The sequence below is a fragment of the Phallusia mammillata genome, chromosome 1, assembly GCF_965637545.1.
Source record: "Phallusia mammillata chromosome 1, kaPhaMamm4.hap1.1, whole genome shotgun sequence".
NCBI classification, from domain to species: Eukaryota; Metazoa; Chordata; class Ascidiacea; order Phlebobranchia; family Ascidiidae; genus Phallusia; species Phallusia mammillata.
In genome coordinates this window covers 22,353,493-22,371,080 of record NC_137252.1, presented here as the reverse complement: position 1 = coordinate 22,371,080, position 17,588 = coordinate 22,353,493, and the positions used below count along the sequence as shown (strand labels likewise).

General features: G+C 37.3%; 1 protein-coding gene across 1 annotated transcript; it reads left to right on the top strand.

Moving 5' to 3' along the window:
• The first annotated feature begins 8,044 nt into the window (after nt 1–8,044).
• LOC145204757 (copine-3-like) lies at nt 8,045–16,922 on the top strand. Its single transcript, XM_080077356.1, has 12 exons — nt 8,045–8,217; nt 10,860–11,039; nt 11,971–12,045; nt 12,225–12,380; nt 12,577–12,666; nt 14,153–14,332; nt 14,543–14,602; nt 15,125–15,258; nt 15,517–15,623; nt 15,716–15,849; nt 16,019–16,255; nt 16,364–16,922. The coding sequence occupies exons 1-12, from the start codon at nt 8,086–8,088 to the stop codon at nt 16,487–16,489; spliced, it is 1,611 nt and encodes a 536-aa protein (XP_079933482.1). The 5' UTR covers nt 8,045–8,085; the 3' UTR covers nt 16,490–16,922.
• Nucleotides 16,923–17,588: the final 666 nt, after the last annotated feature.

Below are 17,588 nucleotides of genomic sequence, written 5' to 3'. Positions count from 1 at the left end.
TATATATACTTGTTGTCATGTTTCTAATGATTTTTACAGGGGAGAAATCAAGTAAAAATAATGTTCAGGTTTGTGCGTTGACACAAATGTTTCCAACAGATTACCAACCATTTAATTTGATTTGCAAACTCTACACCAGGGGTGGGCAACCTGCGGGTCGTATGCGGCCCTTCTTTAAAGGTTGTGCGGCCCGCAGAGACGCTTGGATTTCAAATGTACTGGCAAACGAGTCCAACTATTAATGACCTCGCATGCCAATGTTTTTCTAAATAATAGTGGTGCATGCCAGCAGATATCAATAATAAAGGGAAACCAAAGTGTTTTGTGCACATAGGGCTGAATTTTAAGACAATGGCATGATAAAAACTGAAAACAAGCTGTGTAACTGGTTAAATTGTTACTTCAATATAAAAACTCAAATCGGTTGGCGTGCCATGAAAAACCACCTCGCGTGCCAACCTTGGCATGCCTGCCAGGGGTTGCCGACCCATGTATTACTGTATTATCTTAAACTAATTAGGTTTAGATTTTTTGAACATTGAAATCAATATGCACCCTGTTTGTGCATAAAACATGTTGAAGAGGTAATGTACATAGCAAATTGAAAGTAAAACGACAGGCATTAATTGGTGGAACAAAATTGGTGATGTTTAGGAGGTTGTTGGATAAAAAAAACTTGAGAGAATTCTGGTTAATAATTTGTCTTTTCCATTTGTTTGCTGTGCGTATGCCAGGAACCAAACATAAAACTTCCTTCCTGTAATCTTGCTATTGTATAATGGTGTGGAGAATGTATCCGGCCATTCACCATGACAAATAAACTGTTCGGGACAATGTCATGACATAGAAATTGCCCATTTAGGTCTACAATACATATCCCCAATGTGAAGCTTGATTGTATTAAAATGAATAACTTAGCTGCCTTTTGGTAGTACTTGTTAGTACAAGTTTTTATGGGTTTTATTCGCCATTAGTAAATGTTTTATGTCATATAGTTCACATAAAACCAAGCGATATGTTCAAACAATTAAATATTCGCTCGTCGTTTTAAATGCACTTTTTGGTGTTTCGTAAAATCATGATTCACATCCCCAAAATAGGTGAGTACGTTGCTGCCTCGCTTCGTAGTTTCCGTCTGTGTGCAGGGTGACACCGTCATATGTAGAAGTTTAGTTCAGTTGCGCGTGTGGTTCGCGTACTGTGACGTATTTGAACTGCTGAATGACGCCATCGGTTGCACCATGATGTGACCAATAGCCTGTGTTCCAATTAATTTTTCTTCGTTCTACATAATTGGGTAATTGCCAACTCAAAATAGTTGCATTACGAAGTATTCTTGCTAATTACGTGTTAGAAAATGGTTAGAGCAGTGTGGTCCAAGACAAAGGGGATAGATGGCCACACTAAGGTTTGGAAAGAACGTAATGGGCCGTCAAAGGAGAAACTCTTTTCGACCCAATTATTATTAAAACAAATCAACGCGTTGATATCGCTCTTAATTGTCACCTCACAATAGATCAGCGGTTCTCAAACTCGGTTCCGCGGTCCGTGAAGTAATTTTGCGGGACCGCGAAAAGGTTGAAGTACTTTATAATCTTATTTGGCGTCAGTTTGTGCCACTGAATAAGTTAAATCAAAGTAAAATTGCTCCATTGCTAAACAATAGCCTTAATTCCATGTAACTAACAAAAATACAATTATTCGTGCACAATCGTAGTGGTTTTTTTTGTCTTGTCTGTGATTTTACAAGCTGTCTTTGGAATTTGGATCATTTTTATGCGTAATTTTCCATAATTACCAACAATTCTGCAACACAACTTTCGTTTTGCTAAAATACACATTCAGGCTGAAGAACCTCGAGTCCTCGTTATAATGGCAAAGGGGCCGTTTTGAAAAAATAATGAAAAAGTTTGAGAACCACTGCAATAGATGGTATGGGTCTCTGTCCCTGAGGAGGACAATGTTTCGTCAGTATTTTATTTTTTCTGCCTAACGATACATGTTTGGCCAAGAGAAGGGTGTTTCAAGCTTTTTAAATTCACTCGCGTGGTAGGTAGCTATCCGGAACTGATTCTCCCGAATGTTAACTGAACAAGCATATGTCCCCAAATCGTTAATTCAAAAACGCAAAATATAGGCAGGGACAACCCTAGGGTTGACATTTCGTCCTTATTTGGGAGGTCAAAGTTATTGTCATTTTTTCTAAGAAATTACCTTCTTTTTGACTTTAATTTTTTTTAACAAGATATATGTCATGGCTGGAATAAATGCAAACATTTGTTCAAAAACGTTTGATTTGTTCGGTATGAAAAATATGTTTGGGGCTTTCGCGTAGACAGCAAAGGCCTACTTGCTTAAAAGAGAAGTTTCCTACAGGCTAAGCGTTAACACTTTGTTATCCAATTTTCCAAACACTGTTTTCAAATTGGGTAAATCACTAAAACAAATATTTTTCGTCGAAATTGCCTTCTCTTCAAACAAGAAAAACTCTTTTTGTCACAGTAGCCTACACATTTTTGGTCCATGAGCCTAAACTTCAAAGCGGCTTGGGCGGTTTGTTACATTGGGCACGAACCAAAATTTAATCGTAATTCAAATTTTCCAAAAAGCTTTAAACAGAGTTGAACTATATGTGACTATCTTATGTTTGGCGTTAAACCGGAATTCAACCAGGAAAGATGCAGCCGGTACTACTTTATGTAGGCTACCCATCACCGCTACAAAAGGTAGGAAAATCTACAAGAACTAACACCAGACAAGTTTGTAAAATAACGGTGGGCGACGTAAAGAGCATTCACGAATATTTCAGTTGAGTTTATTTCGCTTGGTAAAAGAACACATAGCGACACAATTGCATTAAGCAATCACCAGTTGGTATTGACATGCAATCGATTTTAGTGCACATGCAAGCACGCATGAAGACAGCGCTACCCGAGCTTAGTTAAAAAATACTGACAGTAGGGCTATTAATGTTAGGGTGAGGTTTTATAATAATAAGAACAATATAATCAACCTCCAAACGTTAATTTCAGTTCCTAACCCAGTCTCACTGTTAATTTAAACAACTGCACTCTCTACACCAGTGGTTCTTAACCGGGGTTCGACCGAACCCCAGGGGTTCGGCAACGCCTGAATCAGGGGTTCGACGAAGGTCTTTTTGAAGTACAATACAAATACTCGTTTTTGTCAAACTTTAGGGTCTATTGTCGCTAAAAACGGCAATTTGTATTTGCTCAATATCAAAGCACTGGAAGGTTAACTTAGGCAGGGGTGTTTTAAACTGCACTAAACAGTTTTTGTGGCACTAAAAAAGTATTACCAGCTTAATACCCGTATGTGTCAATCTTTTTGTACGCATATTGTGTGCCAACAATGCGAACAAAACAGGTACCAAAGCACCACAATATAGAATATAGATTATGACATCATAAACACTTAAGACTGATCTCCTCGTTGTGCAGCTCAATCTGTGCACCGAGCTAGAAATTAATCTGGGCTTTTGGGCGCTATTAGATGGTAAATACATCATATAAACGAAGTATTTAAAACAATAATAAGCAGGTAAATGGCGGCAGTTGGTGAAATAAGAATCTGCGATGCGGCCGTCCTAGCAAAATGGTCGTGCACCCCTGCACTAAGGTTTTATTTTCTTTTATTTTTGACGTAACACAGAACATTAGAACAAGCTTTGTTTGTTCGTAAGCAGAAAAACAACGAAATTTTGTCGGCAGCAAAAACTTATTACTTCATCTTTTTCGACCCACCAAACAAAATGAGCTAAAAACCTAGCATGTAACTTTGGGGTTCGACCAAAGGCTGAAGAATATCGTTGGGGTTCGACCGTTACAAAAGGTTAAGAACCACTGCTCTACACCATCTATCGGCAAACTTTTCTGTTGTGAGTTTTTGTGTTAGCAGAGCAGCTCCAAAGTATATATAAAACACTGTATGTTTTATATATTATGTTACACAAAGTGCTATAAAAATCTGTATGTATAATACAGATTATAGCCTATATAATATTATACTATAAAAATATGTATGCATGGATAAAGCCTTACAGCAGGGGAGCAAATCCATTGCAAGTTTTTTAGTAGGCGCTTCTTTAACTTGTCGAATTATTTTTCTGTTGGTACAACAATTGTTTTCGTTCAGTCGATTAGTTCCACCAGAGGGTTTTTACGTTTTATTAAAAAGAGATTTGTTTCGTTCGATGACAAAGCAAAAACGAGATTCATAAAACAGATGCCTAACAATAATTCTTTCATACAAGTGTCACTCTTAAACATACTTGACGTGATTCCAATCGGTTATTTAACTTTTTGAACTTCAATGCAGAACGATTTGGTAACCCTTAAACACATGTTTAATATTCCCGCAACAAGTATCTACCGTAACCAACACAGACCCGACTGAACATTGAGTTCAGGGATTGTGCGCAAACAATCGCCTCTGTTTGTAACCTGTAAATCAGTGGTTCTCAACCTGTGGGTGATAATTTGCCTGGGCTCGTCTAAAGCAGTGGTTTTCAACTTGTTTTAGCCAATGGACCACTAGCACACGTTTTGGGAAATCTTTATTTCCAGGTTAAAATCAGTTGTCAGTTTTAAAAACAAACAAATATATTTCGCTCAAAAAGCATCTTCAGTGTCTTATTCAAATAGAAAGGACCACTAGCCCCAATAAAATAAACACATGGACCACTTCATTGTTTAAAAAAAATGCTGTAAATTTTAATAACGTACTTTTTTTCCTTGAGGTCACCGCAAATTGGCAAAGGTTATCTAGGGGTCACGGCACCAGAAAGGTTGGGAACCGCTGCTGTAAATGGAATAGTTCTTCACTTTTCAGAAAAAAACACCACCATGTTGCCGTATTTAGCCTCATTAAAAAAGCGTATATAATTAACTGTGACGTCAAACTAAAAATATTAACTAACTGCCTTCTGCATGATTTCAAATCATCATTTTAGGGGTAATTACTGAAATCGTTAAAAACTCCTGGTGCACCGGTAGGTAAAATAAGAATGGAAATTAAACAAAATGGATTTTTAATCCCCTTTGGCCAGGTTAATTCAAAGAAAAAAAACGAACCCCAAATATATTTTTGCACAAACCGAATCCGAAACGCCTCCTGGTATTTTTTGGAGCACCCGCAGTAGGCTATTATAGTGCATGCGTTGGGCAAAATACGTTTTATCGTGGGGGCCTTTATGGGTCGTGCGTAGGAATCGTCATTTCTTTGTTAAACGATTAATCAATCAACCTATCTCAGCGCTTATTTGTCATTTGTCGCAAATCTGTACAGCCAGCAAATGTCAAACTTCCTGCCAGTGAATGCTTACATTACAATTAGTGTTGTGAGTTGAATCAGTTTATGCAGTGATTGTACAGTTTTTAACATAGAAAGCAAAGTTTTGTTCGATGTTATTGCAAAGTGCGGGTGCAACAAACAGCTGACGTTCTCATTGCAGAGATGCAGTTTTTGTTAAATCATGAATGTTAGCTCTTCACTGCAAGCCGTTGTTTTTTTAAGAAATATCGAAGCACTACGTAGTCGTCGCACTAACAAAGAACTAAAGTCAAGTAACTGTTCATGCAGCCACAATTAAGATTGATTATGCTGGGTGTGGCATTGTATAATAGAATAATCACGGAGCCTTTTGCTAGTTTAATTTCCAAGTTTATCAAATATAAGAGTAAACATAACGAAAACCAATAGTAAAAATGCAGGTGAAAACTGGAACATAAGAATGTGATCATTTGTCCCGGTTCCAATTGTAAATATATGCTCGCATGTTAATGTATACTTCTCGAAATTAGGCGAAATTTTATACTAAGCGCTGTAAATGTCAATCGTGTACTATTCTGCGTTCAGATCAAATGAAACCGCTACTTTTCGCAACACGATTCCCGCAAATACTCCACATGAGAGTTTCTATTTGCCCTTTGGGTTGGATAAACCCTTTAACTCACGTTTAGTGGAGCGTATAAATAATGACATATGCATATTTGATGAGGATGTGACACTAATTACCTGCTTCCACTATAGACAGATAAGTCACTGTACGTTATGTACAGATAGCTGTACCAACAAAACTACAACTTCACTCTGCAAGTTTTTGTTCTCAGCATTTTTAGCAAAAAACTTATTTTGACAGAATAGCTGGTCAACAAAGGGACGTATTCAGGTTGTGGTGTCCATCTTGTGCCAGTTTAAGCTTATAATGAAATAGTGCAATACGTGTTGTGCTTAGTATGATTTTTTGGAGATCAGGCTAACTAACCACGAAGAAGTAAAATTTGTTGCAGGTTGAAAGTTAATGGAAGAGTGTTGTCAACAAGCGGTAGGCTTGTGGTAAAATAAAATATAAGCAAGCATGCTGAATACTGCACTATTATATCAGATATTTATTCCAACTTTTTTACGATTAGACAACATTTAAACTTTAAGGATGCTTTCCTGAGTTGTTTATACTTTAAGACTTTGGGGTGTAACCTGTGGTTGCATTTATCCGGTTCGTACCGGTTCTATAGAACCGTCTAACGAAATTTTATAAGATCAACAAGCCGGTTAGCATTACTGGTTACTATCAATGGACTTTTTGGTACAGAACCGGCTGAAAAATATGACTTTAGTGATAGAACCTAACAAAAAATTTGAATCCCACCACTGGGTGTAACTATAGCCTTGTGGTGGTGTGCAAGTTAAAAGGTTTTTTTTTTCAGTACAGTCCATTAGATGTTTGTTTTCAACCCATATTAACGTAGTGCTATTTGACTAACATTGCGGATAAAGACGAAAAGTTGAGATTGTTGTTTTTCTTGTGCCAAGATAAATGCCGCTTTGAAATCAACCATGCGTGTAGGCCCTAACATTTTACAGTGACCAAAACTGCTGCTGCAATGACTTTATTTGTGACGGATGCCGCTTTGTTTAGATAAAGATATTAAGTTGTTGATAAACTAAGTATATTTAACCTTTGCATAGAAAATGGCAAAGCAACAAACATTTCGAAATCATAACTATTGCGTAGGCTACATCACAAAATGAGCTACAAAAAGAAACAATGTGCTGCTCCATGATTTTCAACATATTATGTACGCAAAAAAAATAAATTCAGTGAACATACATCAATGTGGACGTAATACGTAAGATCCAACGTAGGCTACACTTACGCAAATACGAGAACAATACAGGCTGTATTTTGTTCAAAGCTGCGTCTCACATTGACACGACTAACGCATTTATACGTTCAAACAAATGTCAACAACTGAGCCCTGCTGAACAAACGACGTCAGTCATGTAGTGTTTGGTTTGCATTTTTACTACACCTCTCGTTTCGGCGACCTTCAATAGACACAAAATTGTTTTTGTAACTTTTTTTCTTTTTCTGAGCCCGAGGCTTGCCAACGTCTGACAACACCAAATGATCTCAGATTTTCTCTTACATTGCAGTGATAGAACAGTATGCACACTATGAGGTATTACAGGTACATCTAGCCAAAGGTTTACGTGACAGTTTTAGGACGTTTCCTCGTGTGACATTTTTGTTTACTGTCAATGTAAGTTATATTTTCAGTTTTTAGGGTCGCAGTAAATCACATTCCCCGCTGGTGATTTAAAGCGCAGTAACTCTATCATTTGTGCGACAATAGTCACAAATAAAAATGTTTCTGCTGGTTGTTTTAGTTTACATTTGTTTGTGAAACAACACGCGTTTTATTGTTGCTGAGCTAGCGAAAGACTGCTTGAGGGCTAATTCTATTGCCACTATATGCAGTAGTTCTTACAGTGTTTTTGCACTTGGGCTCGTTTTATTGCGACCTGAGTGTGTTTGTCATGTGTCATGTATAAATTATTTGGTTTTATGTTATACACACTGTTTCTGCAATTTGTCACCCGCTTAACCTCGTTCCGTTGCTATTCTGTCTGGGCACACTATGTGCAAGACCTTGAATCTGATAGTAAACATTTATTTTATCGCCGGGTGACAAATTGCAGAAACTGTGTTTTATCGCTTTTTCGCCTTGGTCTTAGTGCTACATAAACTTTCTGTATTTCAGTTTTCAAACATTTACAAACATGGCTAATTCATTATGCATGCGAGTTGAATTGCGAATATCGTGTAGTGGTCTTTTACCCCGCGACATCATGTCCCCTTCAGATCCGATGGTTGTTGTTAAGCAAAGGAACTCTATTGGGAAATTTGAAGAGGTGAGATGTTGGGACTTTAATGAAGCTTAAACATAATTTGCGCACCACAAGCTTAAATCACTTGGTAAGGGGAAGTTCATCGTCGTATGATACATTAAAAGTTTATAAGGCCTCCCTAACTTAATTGGACAAATTTCCTCTTATAAGCATGTGAGCCTCAAGTGAAGAATTACTTTACTTTTAAAGACAAAGAAAGCAACACTATACGCAATCCTCAATCAAAAATAGTCTTTAAAACCTATTTAAATATGTGAAGTATTTTCACACCAGGAATATATCAACTAACTGTGTTAAAATGGAAACAACAAAAGGAAAGAAATCGTGTGACAAATCTGCAACGCCTAGACACAACACACACTATTTCGTGGTGCAAGCCAATCGAGTGCGTCACATAAAACACACATGTCCAACGATTTATTGTCTCATCGCCAGTCTTCGTCTTCGACCTAACATAAAACGGAGACAGTCGCATTCCATTGCGGGCCCGCTTATTACGTACGTGCAAGCCTAAAATACACTGCGAAAAGTTGTCTAAACTCCGCGTCAATAATTTGTGCCGTCCCATACGGCGGCACTTTAAGGTTAAATGTCGACGTTCTGCTACATTGCAAAATTCATAAATCAAACTAAGTAACAGAAGACAACGCTCTGGAAAATGCAATGTTTTTAACGGCGAGTTTTCTGGCTGCAATGGGTCACTCAAAGTTAATCATGCTACTATTTTTAACGTTTTAGGGTAAAATAAAGACAATTGGAATGTTTATAAAATTGACTCTTAAACAATTCTTGATGGAAAACCACATGCTGCGTTCATGCAGTACTTTCGGTTAAATCACTTTCTTCAGGATATGGGTTTGCACGGTTTGGTGGGCTGTGACGAATGATCTTGGTCTACCCTCTACGTGCCTGTGGCTTCAACGTAGCGTCACTGCGACAATTAGGCAAACAACATTGTTCAAATACGTGCACCGCAAACTGAGATACGCCTAAATCGTACATACGAGTTTGAATGCTTTATGGCCGGGAACGCACGATTCCAAGCCAAGTACAAAGCGGTTTGTCATATTAATGAATGCAATGGCAGTCTGCGTAAGGGGTTTGGCTTTTCGACAATAATGTAGAGCTACATATAAAATGTCGCCGAGACAAATTGCAAATCGGAAGTTAAAGTAATGCACTAAGCGCTTTCACCTTTGCGGTTTCTAAACTGTTGTTGTGTAACGCCTACGCAAGTGTGTATGTGTGGAATAACATATATTGAAACTTTAAATACGTTCTGAGTTTTGTTAATCCACTGTATTTTGAGTAAATCTATTTTTGCACCTTTTAAGTATTTCCTACACAAAGTAACCTCAGTTCCTTTCGCAAAACTGTTGACACTGATGCAACACCGTGAATGCCCCAAGAGGGGTATAGGAATTGGTTTCAAATGAACCCAATAATCAACAATAACAACACTTTGGTTGGAAAGAGACTGAATATATAGTTCGATCGTAACAATGTTTACCAATTTACCAATTTTGAATATATATTCGGCATATTTTGCTGTCAACCCCATATACCCCTCACGCACTTTCCAATACAACCCAAGGAAAAAACTTACAAGCAGCGGTTTTCAAACGATAAAATAGCCTAACGGGTTGCCCTGTTTAACATTTACCCAATGTTGGTTGTAACGTGATGTTTGGATTTTCTTTGTTTAATAGCCGTTTTGTCCCATAGCTAAAATTGTTGTCGCCACGCCTCTTTTCAAATGAGCCACGCCCACAAAGGCCAAATCTCTTTTATTCAGTTCCTTAATCAAATTTTGCCAAAACGATCTGCAAAATGCACCACAAGTAAAGGAGACACATGCAACCATTTCCACTATTACAAGCATGGTAAACATTTTAAAACATTTTACAAGTCAATAAACTTTTTTGACGTCAGTTTTATACTGCAGAGAGTTCAATTACTCTTTGTTTCATGCCTGCATTGGATACAACTCCTGTGAACAAACAGTCGCAAATTTCAACCGTTTCCATGAAACTTTCATATTTATTTAACATAATTTTGGTTATAGATTTAACAACTATAGTCGTTCCAGGAGTTGGTTTATTTGCGATTCAGGTCGTATATCTTCGAATTTTATGAACCGGGTTTGGTTTCCGCCGTTTCAGAAGTGGATTAATTTATAAGACATGCTTTACCACACCCCTTTTCTAAATCTTAACGTCATTAAAACTGCTACCAGCGTAAATGTCAGGACGATAGTTTTCTGGTATCAAAATGGATTGTAATGTCAAATATAAAGCAGCAGGATCACTCTCCTAAAATACCACGACTCGGTTGATGTACGAGAAAAAAGTTGTAAATGTTTTCCAGCAGAAGGTCTGGCATTTTTCTAATGAATACCTTTGACATAACACACCACCCCTAAATGGTTGTGTGCAACCGTTTTGCATTAATTGGTTGCTAGCTGGATCAAATGGTTTGCAAGACAAACATGTGTAGTTAAGTGTTGGTCAATCCACAATAGAAAAGGAAAACGAGAAACGTTTATACAACAAACTAAGCCGCTGCCTGAAATGTCGTAATGTCGCGAGATTTCCTAAAAACAAACTTTTAACAACAAAATTATTTTGCAATTGTGCACTTTACAGGTGGGTCGAACCGAAAAGATAAAAAACAACAACGATCCAACATTCGTCACGGCTGTCGATGTGAACTACTTATTCGAGGAAATGCAACTCCTCAAGTTTGCGGTGTACGACATTGACAACGAATCGGACACTTTAAAAGACGATGACGACCTAGGAAAGGTCTCTGTCACTTTGGGACAGGTAACTTTACTTAAATTACTTGCCACAACGCAATAACGCTGACAACAGTTTTTTACATATATTCAACGTCTTTTGTAATGGTGATTATATTTTTCCAAAAGTGTTTGATCGCTATCGAAAGGTATACAACGCATTTTAATCCTGTTGATCGGCCATTAAAGATTAAACAGGTTTTTGGTTCATATTTATGAGCCAAGGAATAGCCCACACACGAGCTCCCTCGTTGGACCATAAAACCACTGCGAGCGACATTTAGTACGTATACGCCAGTTCACTTGCAGCAAAGAATTCCTTTGCACCTAGAATTGAAGAGCAGCACGCAATTGCACGAGCCCGCAGTTTTTGAGGAAACTTGTGAACAATTTAATCAATGACACACAATATACATCTACTTTAATACTGTAACACTTGTGGCCAATTATGAATCTTTTTGTTCGGAAAGAGTTTTCTTGCTATGAATCTTTTAAATTAAAGTTACACGTACACGATTTCCGTCTGTTTCCAAGATACCCGCTTACGGTCATTTTCAACGCAATAATTTGTTCCAAGAACTTGTAACTCCAGACGTTAAACGAGGCCGCAAATACGTCAAGGTCTTGTGTAAATATCAAAGCAACATTGTACTCCACGAATGAAATTACCCGCGACATCACAAGGCAAAATGTCAAACGGTATAGCTATTTGTGTTTTGCCCGCTATTTATGACTCCAAATAACCACAAACTTTGGATGTACGTATTTTTGACAAATTTTCTGTGTGAAAAAAACGTTCGTTCAGAAGTTTTAAAATGCAACGTATTTTAGAGTTTGCGTGTGATTTATGACTTTGCAATAGCGTATACACATCGACAGAAAGCGGCGGAGGGGGAGATTATATTTGTGGGACAACGCAAAAAATGATTAGTTTTTTGATTCAAAACTGTGTGTTTTAGATTGTATCGATGAAAGAAATGACTTTGGATCTTGACAAACAGAACTCGTCAGCGCCAAAACGAGCTACAATTACGGTACGGAATTTGACTTTGTCTTTTTGTGTCTGTAAAATGTTACAGTTTTTTACAACAAACAGGTCATCTTTGCGCATTGTTTGCTTGTTGTTTGACTCGCCCTTTTTCATTACTAATAGGTTTTCGCAGTCATAATATGCTGAACAATATTCAATTATTTTTCTTTTCAAAATTTGTAGATCAGAGCATCTGAGGTAACTGACAACAACGTTCTGGAGATATTAATGCGTGGGGAATCTCTGGATAAAAAAGATCTCATTGGAAAATCCGACCCGTACATGCAGATTTTGCGAAAAAACGATGACGGAACATGGCTTATGATACATCAGACTGAGGTTAATTGAAGTTGATTTTAACAAAAAATAACATTTTTTGCACCTCTTTTATGAGTACAACGGGCTATTGAATATTTTTTCTGTTACCATACTTGTTTTGTAAAAGTATGCAGGTTTACGGGTTAATTTGTGTTTGAAGGCTTATTGCAACGAACGCTGATTTTCATATTACTTCTCATACAATTTTTTGTTTTAGGTGCAGAAAGGCACTCGCAAACCGAAATGGAATACGTTTACAGTTAGAATTCATTCCCTTTGCGGGGGAAATTTTGATCGTCCAGTTAAGGTAGGTTGTAATCTTCGTTTTAATCTGTTCACCCACAAGCTTTCAAATCGTGAAAACCAAGAATTTATGCATTGTTCACAAAGTTCCATACGACGAATTGTCGTAAAATTTTTTCGTAGAACAAATTGGATTCATCCGACAAAACCACGCGCCTCTCACACCAATTCTCCCAAAATTGTATTGATTTAACTTTCTATACAGATTTTTTTGTTAGTCAAAGGGAATTATGATTCGCAGCAGCCAATAAACGTGGTAAAAGACTATGGAAGGTTCTGTTTTTATGAACGGAACGCCTTTTGAGCGGAAATAATGGTGGTGGTATTGCGTTCTATAGCAGGGGTTTTTAACCAGGGGTATACGTGTACCCCTTGGGGGTACGAAGCACTAAAGCAGGGGGTACAACATGCAGGGTGAAATCATACCATATTTAGGCATATTTGCAAAGAATGCGTAACAAGTTACTTTGTTATATGTCTAAAACGGGTTGGTTTTGTACTACTTACAATACTGTTTTAATGCATGCATCCAACACGCAAGTTATAAATAGCTATTATTAAAATTATATTAATTCCTATTATTACAATTTATTAACTTCCGTCGGCTATTTTAGACAGGGGGTACGAGAAAATTTTATGAAAGCTCAAAGGGTACGACCGCTTAAACGGTTAAGAAACACTGTTCTATAGCAGCGGTTCTTAACCGTTTTTTGTCCACGCCCCCCTAAGATGTTTGTCGGGCACTTCACGCCCCCCTGAAACAGGCCAAAAAATGATAGTTTTTATCAAACACATGCAGAAATGGAACGACCAGAAGTTTCTGTTCCCAATGTTGTAAACCAGGGATCACCTCATTACGGCCCGGGGGCGTTAAATATTGTGCAAACATTCACATTTTAGCAATAATTTTACCTGGTCTAACAGAATTACAAGGCATAATTGTCACCCAAAAGCAGTTTGTTACGTCACATACAAAAGCAAAGAATAGTAATTGTGTGCGAACAATTGCCTTTTTAGTTCTTTGTGGTAGAATAAACGTGCATTAGTTGGTATGTAACACTTTTATATTTTTCATAATTTTACAATGAAACAGCGTGTCCCCCTGGTTAAGAACCACTGTTCTATAGGGTAACATTGGGTCAGTAAATATTTGAAAGACGTACTGCCAGTCCAAAATTTTGCCTCATGTTACCCACTGCCAATGGTGGGATTCAGCCGGTTGGCACTGCAGGTTCTATAGAATCGTCTCACGAAATGTTATGAGATCAGCGAACCGGTGAGCATTACTGGTTACTGCCAATAGAAATATGACTTTTTGTAACAGAACCGGCTGAAAAAATATGACTTTTGTGATAGAACCTACTGACAAAAATTTGAATCCTACCACTGCCCACTGCCAAAATATGGGCTGACTAAAAAAGTGCAGCATGCTTTTCGCTTGTTTTTAACAAAATTCCATCAGGCTAAACCAGTATGGCGTTTGATTACAGTTCAGCTGCTTTGACTACGACAGCAACGGAAAACACGATTTGATCGGTGAATTTGAAAGCACGGTTGCTCAACTGCTGGACGCAAATAACTCAACAATATTTGGTCTTATTAATCCGAAAAAACAGACAAAGAAAAAGGATTACAAGAATTCGGGAAAGATTACTTTCTCGCAGTGCAAGGTATAGCCTATTAAAGACAATAAAATATATGAGACAAATATAAATCTTGTGTGTTTGTGGATTTTTCTGTTAGTAAAATGTAGTGTGTAAGTTTGTGTTTGTTTTAATGTGCTGCAAATGTTTGTGTGATACTTCACTTATGTGAACCATCGTTTTCGAGTTTTGATTTTCCATTTGTTAAAAATTAAAATATATTTTTTATTTTCACAGGTTGTAAAGCGATTTTCCTTTTTGGATTATTTATTTGGCGGATGTCAAATTCACTTTACGGTAAGCTACATTTACCTTAAATTAACGTTTGATCTGTAAACTTTCTCCTACAAAAATGTGTCAAGATGAAACAGTAACCAATTTCAAATTTTAACATCATTTTGCATTCTTTTGTTGGGAAATTTTATGCCAAGAACTTGAAAAGGTAGTCAATACGGCCACATCCCACAAAACAAATCACTAAGTATACCGCAACATTTTCCGAACTTGACATTATCAAGAAACGTCGTTACACCTTTAAAGCAAACACATGACCCTTTGTTCAGAAAAGTAGAGAATGGATAATATTAGAACCGCCTATTATCAGAAACGGAAACGGGTCGGTTGTAAAATCACAACCATATGTGCTGAGATGTAATGACCAAACCGGTACTTTATTACTGAATTTGACATAGAGAAGAAACCGTATTACTCAATAGGTGGGGTTAAATACGCTAATGATTACGCATAAAATGCTTGTTCTTACGTCGTAGTTTATTCTAGTTTATGAATAACACTTTTTTATGATCAATATTTTTAAAGTGTGGAATTGATTTTACTGGTTCCAATGGTGATCCAAGGCAGAAAACATCACTACATTACTTGGAGAGCGCCAATCTAAACGAATACGCACAAGCTATCAAAGCTGTCGGTTGCGTTGTGCAAGACTACGACAGGTTGGTTCAAATTAATCGTTAAAGTTGGATTTCGATTGCGACTCATATTTAAATGTTTTAAAGGCAAATGTTTGCATTCGTCTAAGTAAGTGTAGTTGGGCCTTACTCCTGCTTTGTCTGTTTATTTTCCACTGTTAGACTTTTGCTTTGTTTCCATTAAAAATCAAACGCTTACCGTCTCTTTCTGTTGCCGACCCATTGGCTTTATTTTGTACATCTGCCTATAGGTAACAAGGATGTGTTTTTGTACATCCACAGTGACAAACTCTTTCCTGCGTTTGGATTTGGTGCAAAAATTCCCCCAACAAATGAAATATCCCATGAATTTGCTTTAAACTTCCAACCTGACAATCCGTACTGCGCAGGTTCGTATACATAACCTCGATTTTTTAGCGGCATGCAATTAATGATTTCTAAAACAAGTTTTACCCCTTTGTGGTCTTATTTTTAAATCAAGGTGTCGAAGGGATTTTGGAGGCATACTACAACGCTGTACGAACTGTGAAGCTGTATGGACCCACCAATATTTCGCCAATCATAAACCACGTAGCAAGATTTGCCGAACAGTCACAAAAAACGGAATCTGCAGAGGTATTTAAAACCTCACCATAATTGCAATCCATATTGCATTTTTCTTTTGACTACGTAATCAAAATAAAACCCAAATGACAATTGTTGGTAAGACCACACCTGTTGTTGTTGAAACTGTGAAAACTACTTACGGCAAAATATACTAATTTATTTTTTATTGTTTTGGCAGAACTATTTCGTTCTGCTTATCATATCTGATGGTGTAGTAACCGACATGGCGGAAACCGTACAAGCAATCGTTCACGCATCTGATCTACCGATGTCAATCATCATCGTCGGAGTAGGGAACGCCGATTTTACGGCCATGGAGTTCTTAGACGCAGATAAACGTCGTTTGACAGATGCTACTGGACGCAAAGCTAGTCGGGATATTGTCCAGTTTGTTCCATTCCGCAAGTTTAAAATGGTAAGTATTACGGTACAGATGATTAATTTTTATTGGTTTTTAGCCTTGATTGCATGTTGATATTATGTTAACTTTTGTTTCAAAGCTCCAAACATTCGCTGTTTTTAGATCTCCGCAAGTGCTCTAGCAAGTAGCGTATTGGGGGAAGTCCCAAAACAAGTGGCGGAATATTTTGCCATGAAAGAAATCGAACCGAGGTTTCAAGCTCAAACAAACAACGGTTCGGCTACCTGATGGTTAAAATGTTCGAGACACATTCAAAAACGATGGCCAACAAATCAGCAATCACCAAGTGATAGGGTTGCACCGAGGAAGTGTATAAAAAATCAGTTTCCGATCGATCAAAATAATTTGCGATTTAAACCTCTCTGATGGTTTTGTCCATGTGTCTTTGAAAGAAACCAGATCAACCACATGTTTAATTTTTTATGACCTCGAAAAACATTTGTTCGCTTATTGGCCGAAATATGTAACGAATCATTATTTGTTACATTTTGTGCTTTGAATGTTGTATATTTGGCTGTAGTGTATGGGTAACGACATAATTATTTGTCCCTGTATCGACGCAGTTCTGTTCTGCTTGGTAATAAACACCGTGCCTTTGTGTGTTCATATATTGACTTGCACATACGCGTTTCTTGTTGTTGAATAAACAAATTAAACGCCAGCCTTTGTCATGATGTGGCAATATGCTAATAAGTTCTGAAAAAAACAAGCACAACATTATAAAGCTATTAAAACATTTTTGAATCTCTTAAACATTAATTATTCCTGTTTGTCAAGTGAATATTTGTTGCCAGTCAAACAAAATCGTAAACCGCGTGTAAAATTGAATACAATTTACGAACCCAAGTAGGTCTTTGGAAAAACATCATTTATGTCATTGTGTTCAGTTCTTTTTGCAAAGAAGTTGATTGTTGTTATAGTTTAGGGTTGCGTTAAAAATCTGTAGTTATGCGAATAGCTTTTATTTTTTGTTTATTTGAACAGCTGTCAGGATTGGTAGAACTTCTGTATGTAGGGTAAAAGTACGTTTGACGTCTCATTTATTGACCATTGTCATTCTGCCAGAATAAAATCGAAAAAAGGAATGCGATACGAGAGAACGTCAAGGATGGTTGCGCAACGAACGTTTTGGCCAAATCAAAATATTGACAAAATACGCTAAATTTAATACGATTTTTGAAATCTTTTCGGGCCCATTATTTTTTTTTTAAATCGCAACATTGCCTTATCTTTTAGTCTATTTTAATAATCCGTTTTCAAAAAAGTGAACCCGACTCGATAATTACAGCAAAATGCAATTAACTAACACCCTCTTTGGGCCAAATGC